Below are 17,058 nucleotides of genomic sequence, written 5' to 3' on the forward strand. Positions count from 1 at the left end.
TTGCATGATTAGGTAAGTGCACGGTTATCATATAAATAATCTTTTTTTACACCTTAAAAATCAGAAAAATATATAATACTATTAGCATACTCTCTTTGATTACACTCAAAATTTATTTTCATAAATGTACTTTTAATGTAAACAAACCCCACGTCTTTTAAAAACAAGGCCACATAGGTTTTCTTTCTTTATTTTTTTTTAGTTTAAAAAAACTAATAAATTAATTTATGAAAAATTCATATTAAAAATTTTCCCTGAAAATCCTGTGCAAGTCGATAACATTATTATTATTTGGGGAAAAAAACACTCATTTATTCATATGTTTATAGGCATAACAATAAGATATGATTTTATTTTTCAAAAGTGGAAGATATGATTTCCTACTTAAATATCCATTAAAATTTCTCAAATATTGTAACAATCCGACCTTTCGAGTACTCTGACAAAGGCCGCTACGACTAAATACATGTTTAAAACCCATATATTTTGTTAAAAAAATCATTAAAACAATAAGGATAGTTTTTCCAAAATAAACGTGAAAATAAATAAATAAAACTTTTTTATTCGGGGTCCCTTAAAAAATAATATTCATAAAAAAAAACATTCAAAACGTTAAACTTTGTTGTCTCACATTAAATTCTAGTTTCAAAACATTCAAATGACAAAAACATAGATTGAGCGAAAGCAATTTCTCTTGTCCCCATATGGCTCTGTCACGGTTCCTGTCTGTCACTCGCCAACCTATTCCTGTCATTCTCTGAAAAAATATAGGAATAAAGGATGAGTATAACAATACACAGTAAGTGATCCCATTAACGGGATTAGGTTGTGCATTCACATGTGAATGCTTGTAGTTAGTGGAACTTTCATGGTGAAGCTGTTTTTGAATGGCTAACAAAAGGGATAACCTGACTCGCCTTAACTTACATGTCTAGTGGCCTAGTGGCACATTGTCAATCATGGGAAAAAAACATAATTGTGTATCTGTCGGTTTACACATGTCTAGTGGCCTGAAGGCACACCGTCAATCATGGAAAAAGAAACATAAACGTGTACATGTCAGTTCACACATGTCTAGTGGCATGAAGACACACTGTCAATCATGGAAAAAGAAACATAAACATGTATCTGTTGGTTTACACATGTCCAGTCGCCTGAAGGCACACCGTCAAACATGGAAAAAGTAACATGAACATGAACCTATCGATTCATGCATGTCTAGCGGCCCGAAGGCTCACCTCAAACATGAAATTGGACTCATCGGTCCCCTGTAAATATACATGCATCGAGATGAGATAGTGTATCACCCCTACTAGTCTTGTCATGCATCATATACAAATATTTATGGATAGTTCCACAACTCATATCATGACATAACACGCAGTTTCAAATATGTTCAAACTAAAAAAAAAAAAAAAACATGCATACACAATAAGGTATTATAACTTCCCAAGTCTAGCTTATAGATCCCAATAAGTAACTTGATAAACCTAAATTAGGGTTCCTGACATGGAAACTTCGGTAATAGATTCACGTATCTCAAATTAAGTCAAGGACAGTTATCTCGACAACCAACTCCAACAATTTACTTGAACTAAAACCAACGAAAGGATCAAACGATCGTAAATCCTGCTAGAAAGCACGCCACTGATCTCCAAACTTCGAATAGTAAATGTTCAAAAACCCGTTTCCCTTGTTGGAAAGTGGCCAGAAACGCTCCCAAACTTCAATCTAAAAGCGAAACGTAAAGGATATCAACCAATTTGGGCCAAAAGCTAATGGGTGATCAAGAACCTCCAAGAATTCTAAAACTTACCCAAAATATCAATTTCGGTGACAATGGCATCAACGACGGTGGCATCCATAGATAGGCAGCGGGTGTTGTTGTCGAACGACATAAATTGTTTAGGCTAGCAGCTGGTAGCGAGGGTCTTGCATGAGGAGGGTTTGCAAGAGTGAGAGAAGGTGAATTTCTAGTTTTACCGATTTTATTCAGCAGCGATTATGAACAAACCAAAGCTCCAAACAACAATCCAACCGTTCAAAATGGATGTCTCAAACAGACTGACCAAATTTGAGCACGATCCAACAGTTCAAACTCCGAAAAACGACAATTTTTAGGAAGTTGTCGCTGAAAAACTGAATTGCTTTCTCTCCGATTTTTTTTTTTTTTTTTTGCCTCTTTTCACTCTCATCTAATTTCGAAAAATCTCAATTCATTAATTTTTTTTTCAAAATTTAAAAAGATAAATAAAATATTTTATCAAAATATCTCAAAAATCTCTACATATTCTATTAAATTAATAAATCAATTAACTTTTCAAATTATCTTAATTTATGCTTCAAAAACCAAAATAAAATGGCATAAGATCCATCAATTTGATTTCCAAATATTTAAATTAATTAAAAACCACATGAAATTAATTATCTTCTTATTATTTTTTTTAAGTTGGCCCTAAAATTCAAAATCAAAGGGAAACAAAATTAACATTTTCAAGATAATTAGTTCGAATATCTAATCAATTAAATTCAATTTAACCAATAAGTTTTTCAATTATTTCATTTTAATCCCAATTTTTCAAATGAAAGAGAAATTTAAACTCAATAATTTTAGATAATTAACTTAAATTTTTCTGAAATTCGGGATGTTACATTCTTCCCTCCTTAAAGATTTGCGTCCTCGAAAGTTCAAGTCCTTAAAGGCTCGTTGATACTTAGTTCTTGTCTCATCCTCATGTTTCCAAATCGCTTCTTCAGACTGATAATTCTGCCAAAGAAATTCTAACTAGCATTGTCTCCAAGTTTCAGAAAGTCTTCACCGCTCTAGCAAGAATTTTCCCTAGATTGCTCCTCGTAACTCATGTTCTTATTCAAATGCAAGCACTCATAGTCCAACACATGAGACTGATTTTTCATATACCTCCTTAACATACAAAACTTTTGCCTAAGACAAACTTTAGGCATATGAAAATTGCCTTTTTGTTCATGTATATGTGACTTGGCTACTTCAACTCTCGTATCACTTGTATTTTACTTGGAGCTAAAATACTTTCACCTTTAAAGTCAAATTAATGGCATCATTTGTTTCTCGTTCTAATTTTGTGCCTAAAATCATGATCACCTAAACCTTGATAACACTAGCAATGATGTACCTTTTAACTAATAAAGCCTGATTATTTCATGTCAATAGTTCTCGAACAACTATTACTACTAATATCTCCACTTACAATATTTCCTCCAACTCCATTATAATCTGAAGAAGCTTGTCAAGCACTCATCCAATGCATGATTGTCTAGCTTAATCAAATTCTCATGCTAAAACTGAGTTCCATGACCAATAGCTTAGGCAGGATACCCATTTAACCAACAAATACGAAGATCTAAAGTTCCATGTAGTAACAGGATTGTTCATACTAATTCCAAAGGTTCGCAAACACATATACCTATCTTAAATACCTATGTTCTTAATCTCAAAACATTAATTCTCTTACCTTCTCAAAACCAAAAAAATATTTCTCAAATACTTTCATTTTCCCTCACCCTTATCTTTTCCAAGACCAATAAATCCAAGATGCTCTTTTCCACTTTCCTAGTAAAATATATCTACAATCCAACAACCTAAGCAAGCTATATTTTTTTTTTCTCCGAATAATGCCTATTTCAATCCAAAGTTCCAAATGGTAATAAGAGATTCCTCCTTTACACTAAAACAAACGGCTCATTTATACTAAAACCAACATCTTGTATCCACCCATATCATATTTTAAAATCCAAACGATACTTAACTATTTGGGAGTCTTGAACGCATTAATTTCCATTTACCTCTCCAAATTAAAAAAAAAATAAAAAATATTTCCTTAAATACTTTTATTTTTCTTCATATTTATCCTTGCTTAACCCAACAACTTGAAGGTGCACTTTTCACTTCCAGAGTGAAACATAATCCCTAAACCAAGACATATGACCCTTTTATAACCTTTTCCATAAATCTAAAATTCCATTCCAAACTTGGAACTATAGTAGGGTATCCCTACAAGATAATATTGTTTTTAAACTTCAAAACGTTTATCCTTCCTCTTGGTATGGTTAATTAAACTTGAACCTTTTCATTGCAACAAACACTTAGTTCAAACCTAAGCACCTTAAGAATTTTTCAATCCAACAACTCGTTTTCTCCCATCTAAAGGCAACTATAATTTCAACCATCTTGGCATTCCTTGACTAATTCATCTTACCTAGGTCTTGTAAAGAGTTCCTCATATTATTGCTTTATGCTCCATCTAGTAATTCTTCTTCTTTTCAAGCACGTTACATAAAGAACCAAAACACCATACATTACTCGGTCCACCAACTTCGATACCATGAAAGTGATCATGACCTATTAATCCTTTAAAAAAATTTCTTGGAACATTTTGACTTTAATATCTAGTAATCCTTAATAGAATTTATAATCTCTCTTCACCTCCTTCTTATCTTATAAAGAAACTTTAATCTCGTAACTAAGAATGTGTGCCTTGTGATAACGTTCCTTGTAGCACCACTAGTTTTATTCTCGTAATGCAAAACTTAATATTATTCCACAGTGAATTTCCAATTCACCTACCTTATTCTATAACTTAACCAAATACATCCATTTCTTTCTTTCATGTCATAAGTGCATAACACTTCATGGTTCTATCAGGTTTTAATATCCTTCCATGAATTAAAGTAACGCCAAATGGACTTATTATGATCCTTCTTTCTTTCCATAACACCAAAACAAAATAGTCATCTCATATTAACTTCTTTCATGTCGTTAAACTAATAATAATAATCAGTCAATGCATAAAGCTTGGACATGAAGGCTTTTAAATACATTTTCCATAAAACATTTAATGAAAGAACATACCTGGCGAGGATGAAGGATCCGTGGATAATCATAAGGGACACAAAACAAAGACTCTTAGAACTTAGCCTCTGATACCAACTGTAACGACCTGACCTTTCAAGTACTTCGACAAAGGCCGCTACGACTAAATACACATTTAAAACTCAAATATTTTGTTAAAAAAATCATTAAAACAATAAGGATAGTTTTTTCAAAATAAAATTGAAAACAAAAAAATAATAAATAAATAAAATTTTTATTCGGGATCCCCTAAAAAATAATATTCATGAAGAAAACATTCAAAACATTAAAATTTGTTGTCTCACATTAAATTATAGTTTCAAAACATTCAAATGACAAAAACATAGACTGAGCAGAAGCGATTTCTCTTGTCCCCATATGGCTCTATCACGTGTCCTGTCTATCACTCGCCAACATCACTACAAGAAAAACGGAAACTTCTGACGCCGTTTTAATGCGTCGGGAGTTAGGTCCCATTGGAAGAGACCGTCTCTCCCAACGATCTTCCGACGCCCGTCGGGTGGCATCGAGATAAGGGTCTAGTTACCAGACCCCCTTCTTCTTCCCACTCCCCCAAAATTTTTATCTCTCCCTCTCAAAAACCCTAACCCCCCTCCTCCGCCACCCCCCTTCACACCACCGCCCATTTTCCTTCTTCCCTTCACGCCCCCGCCACTCTCCCCCTTCGCCACCCCTCTTCACGCCTGCACCGCCGCCTGCCTTCCTCTTCACGTCTGCCGTCTGCCGCCGCCTTCCTCCTTCATTGCTTGTAAATTTATTGTTTATTTTCAAGCTTTCATCAAGGTTCGTGCACATACATTTCATTTATTTTCTCTTATTTTGTATCTTAATTTAAGCCATTGTTTTTAATTTCTAGCATGTTGTTAATGTTGGTAATGTTTAATTTTTAGCATGTTACTAATGTTGGTAATTAATGTTGCTAATGTTTAATTTCTAGCATGTTGGTAATCTAATGTGAATTATGAATTATGGATTGTGGATTGAGTTTTTTTTTTCTTTTGAATTGGTGGATTAGCATGTTATTGTGGATTAAGATTATGGATTACTTAATTTACTATAATATATGTTACAATTTCTGCAATTTGGTGGATTATCACTCCTCAAAATTATGGTTTAAACCAGACCCCTTCTTCTTCCCCACTTTTTTAAAATATTGTACTTAACGCATTTAATATTTTAAAAAAGTTTAAAGAATCTACTAGACATAAAACTAAATTTTGTATCTAATAGAAAATTGAACTTTAAATTTTGTGTCCAGCAGGCTTGTAAATTTTAGAAGATGTTGAATAGATGAAAGGCTTATATTAGACACAAAATTGAAAGCTTGGAATGTACTAAATAAAACATTTGAAAGTTGTTAAGAAAATTTAAGCGGTCTAGGGACCTATGTGTTTATTTTGCCTTAAGAAATGAAAATTATGGAACTCAATGCTTAATAATACTTTGTACTTTGTCCTCTAATCCAGGTTATTGTTTTGGATTACAAGTTGGTCAGAAAATATTTATTTTTAAGGATGAATAAAGAATGGATTAAACTAAGAAATAAGTTATTGGTGGAGTATAGAGAAGGAGTATCACAGTTCTCAGATATGGCAAGGTTTCATGTAAATGATTCCGGATGAATAAGATGTCCATGCAAGAATTGTATGAATTCAATTTATAAAAAGATAGATATTGTGGAACGACATCTATTAACGTATGGAATATCTCTCTCATATTGTGAATGGATATATCATGGAGAGCTAGTAAACTTATCTAGAAGTCATACAAGTCATTCAATACAGGATGTTGAAGTAGATAGTATAGAGAGTAATGTTGTCGAAGAAAATGAGATGTTGAATCTTATAAACGATTTACAAGTTCCAATTGAAAACGAAAATGCAAATGAAGGAAGGATTGAGAATAATGAAATGTCCTTTTAATGGTCAAGAAAGATACCACAAACTTATTCGAGGATTTAATGACCGAAGCACATAATGAATTATACCCTGGGTGTTCACAATTTTCGTCCTTAAACTTTTTAGTGAAGTTGATGCATATCAAAGTTTTGAACGGCTGGAGTAACAAATCGAATTGTTAAAAGCAGCGTTTCCAGCTGGCATCTCTATACCTACTTTTTTTTTAGAAACAAGCGAAAATTACGTGATTTTAGGGCTAGATTATGAGTCTTATCATGCATTGTAAATATGATGTGTATTTGTATTGGAAACAGTTTGCAGATTTGCAACAATGCCCTGTTTGTGGTGAGTCTCGATACAAAGTTAATGATGGCAAGGGTAAAAAAATACCACATAAGGTATTTGGCGTCATTTTCCATTGATACCGAGATTAAAACGATTGTTTGCATCAAAAGAAGGCGCTTCTAACATGAGATGGCATAAAGATAAGCGAGTTGAAACAGATGATGTCTTGCGACATCCAGCTGATGCAGAGGGGTAGAAATATTTTGATCGTGAATTCCCTAATTGGCTTAAAAATAGGCCAGAAGATTGATACTTTTTGTATGACCGCTTCGAGAGTGAAGCATTTCAGGTACAATATTTATGGGGTATATCATTTGTTGCATTTACTAATACATCACACTATTAACATATTTTTTTTCTTCAAATGTAGGAAATGTCTGTGACGAACAGGAAGAGTAGAAGAAATTATCGTTCGACCACGTAGGTGGATTGAAGTTATTCCTGCAAATTCAGGCAGAGTTGCAGGCAAAGGAGGGTAAAAAAATAGGATGTGTTGACCTATTTAGGGAAACACACTCTAAAGGTGGTAAGTTTATGAACGAGCTAGCTGAAAGTGCACATGTAACATTTTTTTTCTTTACTGGTTTTTTTTTTCTACTTTTAAATTTAGTCGCTTGTTCTTACCCATTTAATTATTATGTCTAGCATCAAATGTTGGAATTACAATCCAGCACCACTATAAAAGGTTCTCAACTACTAACAGGTGATGAAATCTGTGAGACGGTTTTGGGTAAACGACCCGGATATTCAAAAGGTCTAGGTTGGGGCCCTAAGCCTAAGTCAAGAAGGAGTACCATCTCATCAAGCTCATCATCTACTCAAGGAACGGAGGCGGGAATGAATGAATTGAGAGTCAATTTCCAACAGTCTCAGTCGAGGATTAAGGAACTTGAAGACATTCAAAAAATAATGCAAGAGGATTATGCAAAACAGATGGAAGAAATGAAAAAGATGATTAGAGACATGGTACGATCACATAGAGGAGACCCATCAAATTAGGTATGATTATTACATTATTTAGTTGTCTAATATGTTGCTATCCTGCAGTTATGGTAGCAAAGTTTAGTTATGTCTTAAGTAGCTTTATGATAATTAAAGAATTGTTGGCTATCCTGCAGTTATGGTGGACAAACAACTGGATTTTGATGTGTTTTTTGTTGGCTCTCTTCTTGCCTCTTTTTTTGACTTTTTATTCAACTGTATCTCGCTATCTCCCTGAATCTCGCTCTCTCCCTACCTTTTGCTCTCTCCTATATTATTCTTTAAAGTTTAGACATCTGTAAGAACAGTCTTGGATTGCAAATATGCCCTCAGCAGCTTCACACCCTGATTTGGTTGTAAATATGTGTCATTTAAAGCTTCAACACTCTCATACAAATTATATAAGCATCCCACCATGCCTTGATGTTTCAAAAGCCCAATCACAGTTCCTGAATCTCGCTCTCTCCATGAACCTCACTCTCTCCTTGAATCTCGCTCTCTCCCTGCCTCTCGCTCTCTCCTATACTATTCTTTAAAGTTTAGACATCTGTAAGAATAGTCTTGGATTGTAAAGATGCCCTCAGAAGCTTCACACCCTGATTGACATCCAAAGTAATGACTTTCTCCACCAAAGTACCAACTTCTTTGATATTAAACTTGTTCAAGAGAGTAATACTAGAAATGGTGGACATTGGTTTCACAGTCAAATCATCCATCACCAAGTAAGTAACCACATCCTTCACAAACCCTCCTCCCACATTTCTTTTTTCCTGTGTAGTTGCATTATTAGGTGGATTCACAAATTCACAGACTTAGTTCATAACATACGAACAACTCGGACAAAGATATTTAGGATTACTAGAAACTTTATAGTCACATCTATAAGAGTACATGTATAACTTCATTTGATCAACTGAAGATTCAATATTAGGCAAAAGCAAGGTACAGCCAGATAGTGAAACTTTAGGCTTCAAAAGGGTGTCTTTGCTCTGATTTGGTTGTAAATATGTGTCATTTAAAGCTTCTCATACAAATTAGATAAGCATCCCACCATGCCTTGATTTTTCAAAAGTTTAATCACAATCCATGAATCTCGCTCTCTCCCTGCCTCTTGCTCTCTCCTATACTATTCTTTAAAGTTTAGACTTTCATCTGCCCCTTATTTTAGCCACATTCATTTTCTCTCTCTCATTGCCTCTTGCTCTGATTTGGTTGATAATGATGCCACATACCACACACATATATAACTAAAATTAAATTACATATTGTTTTATGAGATTTTTGTAAGGATGATCAAAAGTTGATTTATAAAATTTTTGTATGGATGACCATTTTTTTTTACCAATGCAATTTGTTTAGCTTTTTAAATTTTTCTTGGCGTCACATATTGTTTTAATTGTTTTTTTTTTCTCACTTATTTTTACTCTTATTCTCTCCATTTGGTTTATTTGGTATCTAAAAAACTATGTTTGTTGTCAAAGAAAGAATAAACAACTTTGTCATTTATTGTCTTCGTTGTTGTGATTAAAAGCAAAATATAGAGAAAGTAGTATTGTTTTATTGGGATGATCCTCTCAATTTTCCTTTTAAACGTAAATTATTAATGCAAAGAGCAATAGTTAGCTGCAGTCTAAGTTACACCCAGTTTCATATATTCATTCCTCAAACCATTTTGGGGACAAAATTTGAGTTTTATGTGTGTTGATCATCATTGTTTACTCGTTTGGATGTTCATTACCACCCGTATTGGAGTTTGAACGTGAATTTGAATTGTTTATCGATATAACATTTCAATGTTTTTGTTTTATTGTAGAATGTTGTTCGGAGATGAGCTGGGACAATTGTTAAAGATGCTGTGTTCGAGAAGTGTTCTAGACATTGTTTTCATTTTACTTCTTTTATGTATTTCTAATATGAATGTTTATCGATTTCGTTTGGATATTGTAATTTTTAGTATAGACTTCATTTGGATATTGTAATTTTTTACTTGTTATAAAATGGACTTCATTTTCGTTTATGTGAATCTTTATTTGGTATAACATGTTTTACCGGATTTCAGATCAAATTTTAAAAAATTCCAAACGAAATATTAAATTTTAATACAACCCACGCATATAGGATCCCCCGACACACTCTAAAATGGCGTCGGGAGTTATGATGGAACTCCGGACGCCTATGTGGTGTCGAAAGTTAGGGAGAACTCCCGACGCCGTTCAAAATTTCGTCGAGAGAGATCTCCCGACGGATTTCTCCCGACCAAACTCTCGACAATAGTTTATGCATCAGGAGATCCTCTCCCAACGAATTTTTCACACTTTCCCAACGAAATGGGACGTCGGGAGAAGTCAGAATTCCTGTAGTGCCTGTTCATGTCATTCCCTGAAAAACATACAGGAATAAAGGATGAGTATAACAATACCCAGTAAGTGATCCCATTATCGGGATCAAGTTATGCATTCACATGCAGTGAATGCTTGTGGTTAGTGGAACTTTCATGGTGAAGCTGTTTCTGAATGGCTAACTAAGGGGAGAACCTAACTCAACTTAACTTACATGTCTAGTGGCCTAGTGGCACACCGTCAATCATGGGAAAAGAAACATAATCGTGTACCTGTCGGTTCGCATATGTCTAGTGGCCTAAAGGCACATCGTCAATCATGGGAAAAGAAACATAAATGTGTACTTGTCGGTTCATGCATGTTTAGTGGCCTGAAGGCATACCGTCAATCATGGGAAAAGAAACATAAACGTGTACCTGTTGGTTCACGCATGTTTAGTGGCCTGAAAGCACACCGTCAAACATGGAAAAAGTAACATGAACATGAACCTATCGATTCATGCATGTCTAGTGGCCCGAAGGCTCACTGTCAAACATGAAATTGGACTCATCGGTCCCCTGTAAATATATATGCATCGAGATGAGATGGTATAGCGCCCCTACTAGTCTAGTCATGCATCATATACAAATATTTCATAGGTAGTTCCACAACCCATATCATGACATAACACGCAGTCTCATACATGTTCAAACTCCAAAAAAAAATCCATACACAATAAGGTATTACAACTTCCAAGTCTAGCTTATAGATCCTAATAAGTAACTTGATAAACCTAAATTAGGGTTCATGACATGGAAACTTCGGTAATAGATTCACGTACCTCAAATTAAGTCAAGGACAGTTATCTCGACAACCAACTCCAACAATTTACTTGAACTAAAACCAACGAAAGGATCAAACGATCGTAAATCCTGCTAGAAAGCACGCCACTGATCTCCAAACTTCGAATAGTAAATGTTCAAAAACCCGTTTCCCTTGTTGGAAAGTGGCCAGAAACGCTCCCAAACTTCAATCTAAAAGCGAAACGTAAAGGATATCAACCAATTTGGGCCAAAAGCTAATGGGTGATCAAGAACCTCCAAGAATTCTAAAACTTACCCAAAATATCAATTTCGGTGACAATGGCATCAACGACGGTGGCATCCATAGATAGGCAGCGGGTGTTGTTGTCGAACGACATAAATTGTTTAGGCTAGCAGCTGGTAGCGAGGGTCTTGCATGAGGAGGGTTTGCAAGAGTGAAAAGGTGAATTTCTAGTTTTAGAGATTTTATTCAGCAACAATTACGAACAAACCAGAAGCTCTAATAATTCACAATGAAATTCTATAATTCACAATGAAATTCTATATGTCTCGAACAAACTGACCAAATTTGAGCACGATCCAACAGTTTAAACTCCGAAAATCGACAATTTTGTGGAAGTTGTTGCTGAAAACCAAATTATTTTCTCTCTGATTTTTTGCCTCTTTTCACTTTCATCTCATTTCGAAAAATCTCAATTCATTTATAACTTGAAAAGATAAATAAAATATTTTATCACAATATCTCCCAAATCTTCAAAGATTCTATTAAATTAATAAATCAATTAACTTGTATAAGATCCATCAATTTGATTTCCAAATATTTAAATTAATTCAAAACCACATAAAATTAATTATCTCCTTAATGTTTTTTTTAAGTTGGGCCTAAAATGAAAAATATTTTCAAAATAATTAATTCGAATATCTAATCACTTAAATTCAATTTAACCAATAAGAGTTTTTCATTATTTTAATTTAATCCCAATTTTCCAAATGAAAGGAAAATTTAAACTCGATAATTTTATATAATTAACTTAAATTTTCCTATATAAAACCTATGATCACAAAATAATAAAAAGATATGATTTTATTTTTCAAAAGTAGAAGATATGATTTTCTACTTAAATATCCATTAAAATTTTCCAAATATTATTTTTCATATATAATCTTTATTTTTGACGAAATCTTAACGCTTTTAGATGAAATATGAAATCTATGATCACAAAATAATAATAAAATTAATGTAAGATATTATCAAAATACAGACGGAACCTCCACGTCCCCACCTTGAAGTCAAAAAGTCGCTACCACGTCAGCAACTTACTACGTGGCATCTATCTATTGGTCGAGTGTCGTGGCCCGAAAAGCATGCGAGCTTCTAATATAAATAAAAAGAAAGATTTCTCCCCGGCTTCAACTTCTTCCTTAATCGGAAGCTTCCGTACAGTTCCAGTCCAATCAACCGTATCTCGCCGTCTCTGGAGATATTATTCCGGTATGTTTCTAGAGCACTTGATCTTCATCTTTAATGGCTTTTATCTGAAGGTTACTAAGTTCAAGAATCAATGCTGTTACACAATGTCGATATTCATGGCCGAATGATCGTTGTTCGTGACGTTCTATGAGAATGCATGTACTTCAATTTTGAATATGCTAGAATCAAGAATGTTAGGTTTAAGTTATTTCTAAACTTTCTTATTGCTCATTCTGATAGTTGATTTTGAACTTGATGATTTAGGATCATAAAGCGTCTTATGAACGATGTGATTAAATCTTTAAATTCCTCCTATTATTTATCGATTGATGTGTAAATTTCCGAAGCTATGAACTAACTTTCTATGCGAATGAGTGTACGTTGTTCATCTTGGATGCCAGGATGTTAGTTTAAGTTATTTGTAGATTTTTCCTTGTGGTTTAAGACTTCTTATTGCTCATTTTAATCAATGATTTGTGAACTTGACGATTTTGGATGAAGAGATGTTATTTAGCTTATGGGACAATTTCTAACTATTTATGAAGATACAAGATAGGTATGAGATTATGAGAATAGCCTATTTCTCTAATGAACTTGTAGTATTGTAGATTAACTGAAATTGTTGTTTTGTTTCAACAGCTCGAATAAAGGAAAATGGGGGGTGGATTTCGAGTTCTTCACTTAGTCAGACCGTTTCTTTCATTCCTCCCAGAAGTTCAGAATGCCGACCGAAAAGTGCCATTTAGAGAGAAAGTCATCTACACTGTGATTTCTCTTTTCATCTTTTTGGTTTGCAGCCAACTCCCTCTGTATGGCATTCACTCCACAACGGGTGCGGATCCATTTTACTGGATGCGTGTGATTCTTGCTTCAAATCGTGGCACTGTCATGGAACTTGGAATAACCCCCATTGTCACATCTGGAATGGTGATGCAGCTCTTAGCTGGGTCTAAGATTATTGAAGTTGACAACAATGTGAGAGAGGATCGTGCACTCTTGTAAGTGCTTCTCTGGCCCTCAATGACTTTCAGTTTTTATGTTCTTTTCTTTACCTTTCGTTCCATTTTGTTTTTAGTTTCTTTCTAAAGTGCATAGTGATTATGAGTATTGTTCTTGTTATTCCCCAAGATGGTATTGTGAATTTTATTGTTCATTCCTCACTTGGTGATTCATCTTCTGCTCAATAGAAATGGGGCACAAAAATTGCTTGGTATACTCATAGCAATCGGGGAGGCAGTGGCTTATGTTCTCTCTGGCATGTATGGTAGTGTTGGTCAACTTGGAGTGGGAAATGCCATTCTTATTATTGTTCAACTCTGTTTTGCTGGTATCATCGTCATTTGTTTAGATGAGCTTCTTCAGAAAGGATATGGCCTTGGCTCTGGAATTTCCCTCTTTATTGCTACCAATATCTGGTGAGATTCGTAACTTCCTTTTCCTCCTTTTTCTCATGGTTTGGCTTTAGATGTTTGTGTTCGCAATTTTTATGATTCTTACTACACTGCATGTCACCTTGTTTCTAAGAGTCAACTCCTTGAATTCTCTTTAATTTGCAGTGAGAACATTATTTGGAAAGCATTTAGTCCCACTACAATCAACAGTGGACGAGGAGTTGAATTTGAAGGAGCCGTTATTGCTCTATTTCATCTGTTGATAATTCGATCAGACAAAATCAGAGCACTTCGTGAAGCATTTTACCGGCAAAATCTTCCCAATGTGACAAATCTGCTTGCAACAGTTTTCATCTTTTTAATTGTGATCTACTTCCAAGGATTCCGGGTGGTTTTGCCTGTGAGGTCAAAGAATGCCCGTGGTCAACAAGGTTCATACCCAATCAAGCTGTTCTACACTTCCAACATGCCAATCATTCTACAATCTGCACTTGTGTCAAATGTTTATTTCATCTCTCAGGTAGATCAACCTTCTGCATTAACTGCAGGACGCCTAATATGTAGTAATGTTTTGGCATCTAACTGATCATTGTGTAAATTTCTGCACAGTTGCTGTACAGGAAGTACAGTGGAAACTTCCTCGTGAATCTTTTGGGTATATGGAAAGAATCCGAGTATTCAGCTGGTCAATCTGTTCCTGTGGGCGGTCTTGCTTATTATATCACTGCACCTTCAAGGTCATTCTTATTCCTTATGAAATCAGTGTTGTTTTCTTCTCTTTTTTTTTCTTTCTTAACAATCAAGTTAATGACTTCATTCTAACATTTGATAGTTGTCTTTATCTTTTTCCAGCTTAGCTGATATGGCAGCCAACCCTTATCATGCCGTGTTCTATCTGGTTTTTATGTTGTCGGCTTGTGCTCTTTTCTCAAAAACCTGGATTGAAGTATCCGGATCTTCTGCTCGAGATGTTGCTAAGCAGCTTAAGGTACTCAGTTTTTTAAAATGTCAGTCGTCAGATGTTATCCTGAAACATTAGATGATCATTTGTCCAATGTCCTTCTTAGTCTCAAGATCCATATCAAGGTTCCTGTATTCTATAATTAAATTGAAAATATTTTTCTTCCCAACAGGAAAATTGACCATCAAAGAAGCATTTTAGCTTATTTTAGGAAATTTAGGAATTTTTAGGTGATTGTGGTTTTGATTGAAGGTTTGAATTATGGTAAGCGCATTTGAATCATACAAAGAGTACAAGGCATCGTAGAAAATCTATTAAGAAACAAAATTTCGTTGACAAAAATCCCACAAAAATGAATTTAAGGCTTTCACTTCAATGGTGGTTTTCCAGGCCGAGAGTGAGAGTGAGCGAGAGTCAGAAGAATTAAAAGGTGCTTTTGTTGATTGGTGGTTTACATCATGAATTGAAAATCTGGCTTAGTGATCGAAGATCTTGCATCAAAAGTATGATGAAATCAATGATCAAAGAAAACAAAAAACGTAAACAGTAGAGAAATTAACATAGTGATGATGTGGCTCACTAACAGTGTTAGCTACGTATGATTAGAGTGAGAGAACAATTTTATTGTTAGAGAGAAATATCATATTACATATTACAAAAGTGTGTGCCTCTGGGATTAAAGAGTTTATATATAGTGCCCTCTAAATCCTAAGGCCAAAATTGTAAATAACATAAATATGAATATAACAAAAAGACAAATCTTTAATTTTGTTTAGTACAACAGTACAAGTAACAAGTTATGGAGATTGGCAAATTTTCTATTTACAATGTTTATTTTTATTGTATATGATGATTTCAGGAACAACAAATGGTGATGCCTGGACACCGGGAATCAAACCTACAGAAAGAGCTGAACCGCTACATACCAACTGCGGCTGCATTTGGGGGCATGTGCATTGGTGCCCTCACCGTGTTGGCTGATTTTATGGGCGCAATTGGTTCAGGGACAGGAATTCTTCTTGCAGTCACCATCATCTACCAATACTTCGAAACTTTTGAGAAGGAAAAAGCCAGCGAGCTTGGCTTTTTCGGCTTCTAGTCATTTTCTTGCACTCATAAGGTTTGCCATAGATATTAACAAACACCCTTCCATTCTCCACTCTTTATTGCCAAACTAATGCCAGTAGACAATAATTGTTATAACAGTTTGACGATGAATGGAGGAGATTTTACTGGTTAAAGCTCGAAAATCGAAACTCTTCGTGGAGCGCCATGCTTGATGTTTCATTCACGTGAACTAAGGTACATTTTCCTTGTATCAATTTCTGCTCCAGGGTGTGACAAAACTTTTTGGGAACCTGCTGGATGATGTTGAAGGTAAAAGTAGGATAACCAAATTAGCTTTGCTTGTAGATGAATTTAGTAGATTTTGTTCAGCTTTATTCTAAATTTTAGTCTTAGAAGATATGAGGAAATCGGGAAAATGACCTTGTAAACGAGCAGTACTAGAGAAGTTCTTTTGTACAATTCAACTGAATAGTTCTTATCATCTCAAACTATTTTTTTGTTTTTCATTGCCTATTGCTAGTGCATACTCAACCGCGGTCTAATTTTTTGTGGTCAATACTCGCCTGTTTGGAATGACTTAATTGAAAAATCATTCCAAACAAACAAGCTCTCTAAAGATCTAAGTTTGTTAAGATACGATTGAATCTAAACTTTGTTTGTCTTAACATCAACTCTAGTTTATTTCACATGTGATTATGTTTCTCAAAGTGTGTTGTCTAATTTTACTTTTTGGATATAGTTATGGGGCAGTGATGGAAAATAAGTGGGGAAAACTTTTGTTTAGAGATTGTATTCATAGGGGCCACTTTGGTCCTTTGATGCTAAGAGTAATGGAGAAAGATGGAGACTCTGATATTGGGGTGTGGCCATACTAAACATGCTCCATTTTTCT

The 17,058-nt window shown here is 34.6% G+C and overlaps 1 protein-coding gene across 1 annotated transcript; it reads left to right on the plus strand.

The window, feature by feature from the left end:
* Positions 1-12,661: 12,661 nt before the first annotated feature.
* On the plus strand, positions 12,662-16,668 carry LOC120085322 (protein transport protein Sec61 subunit alpha-like). Its single transcript, XM_039041253.1, has 8 exons — positions 12,662-12,767; positions 13,386-13,744; positions 13,934-14,161; positions 14,303-14,657; positions 14,747-14,874; positions 14,990-15,125; positions 15,958-16,218; positions 16,305-16,668. Exons 2-7 carry the CDS (start codon positions 13,401-13,403, stop codon positions 16,195-16,197), a joined length of 1,431 nt encoding a protein of 476 aa, XP_038897181.1. The 5' UTR covers positions 12,662-12,767; positions 13,386-13,400; the 3' UTR covers positions 16,198-16,218; positions 16,305-16,668.
* The last annotated feature ends 390 nt before the right edge of the window (positions 16,669-17,058 follow it).

Source organism: Benincasa hispida, chromosome 9 (assembly GCF_009727055.1).
Source record: "Benincasa hispida cultivar B227 chromosome 9, ASM972705v1, whole genome shotgun sequence".
Lineage (NCBI taxonomy): Eukaryota > Viridiplantae > Streptophyta > Magnoliopsida > Cucurbitales > Cucurbitaceae > Benincasa > Benincasa hispida.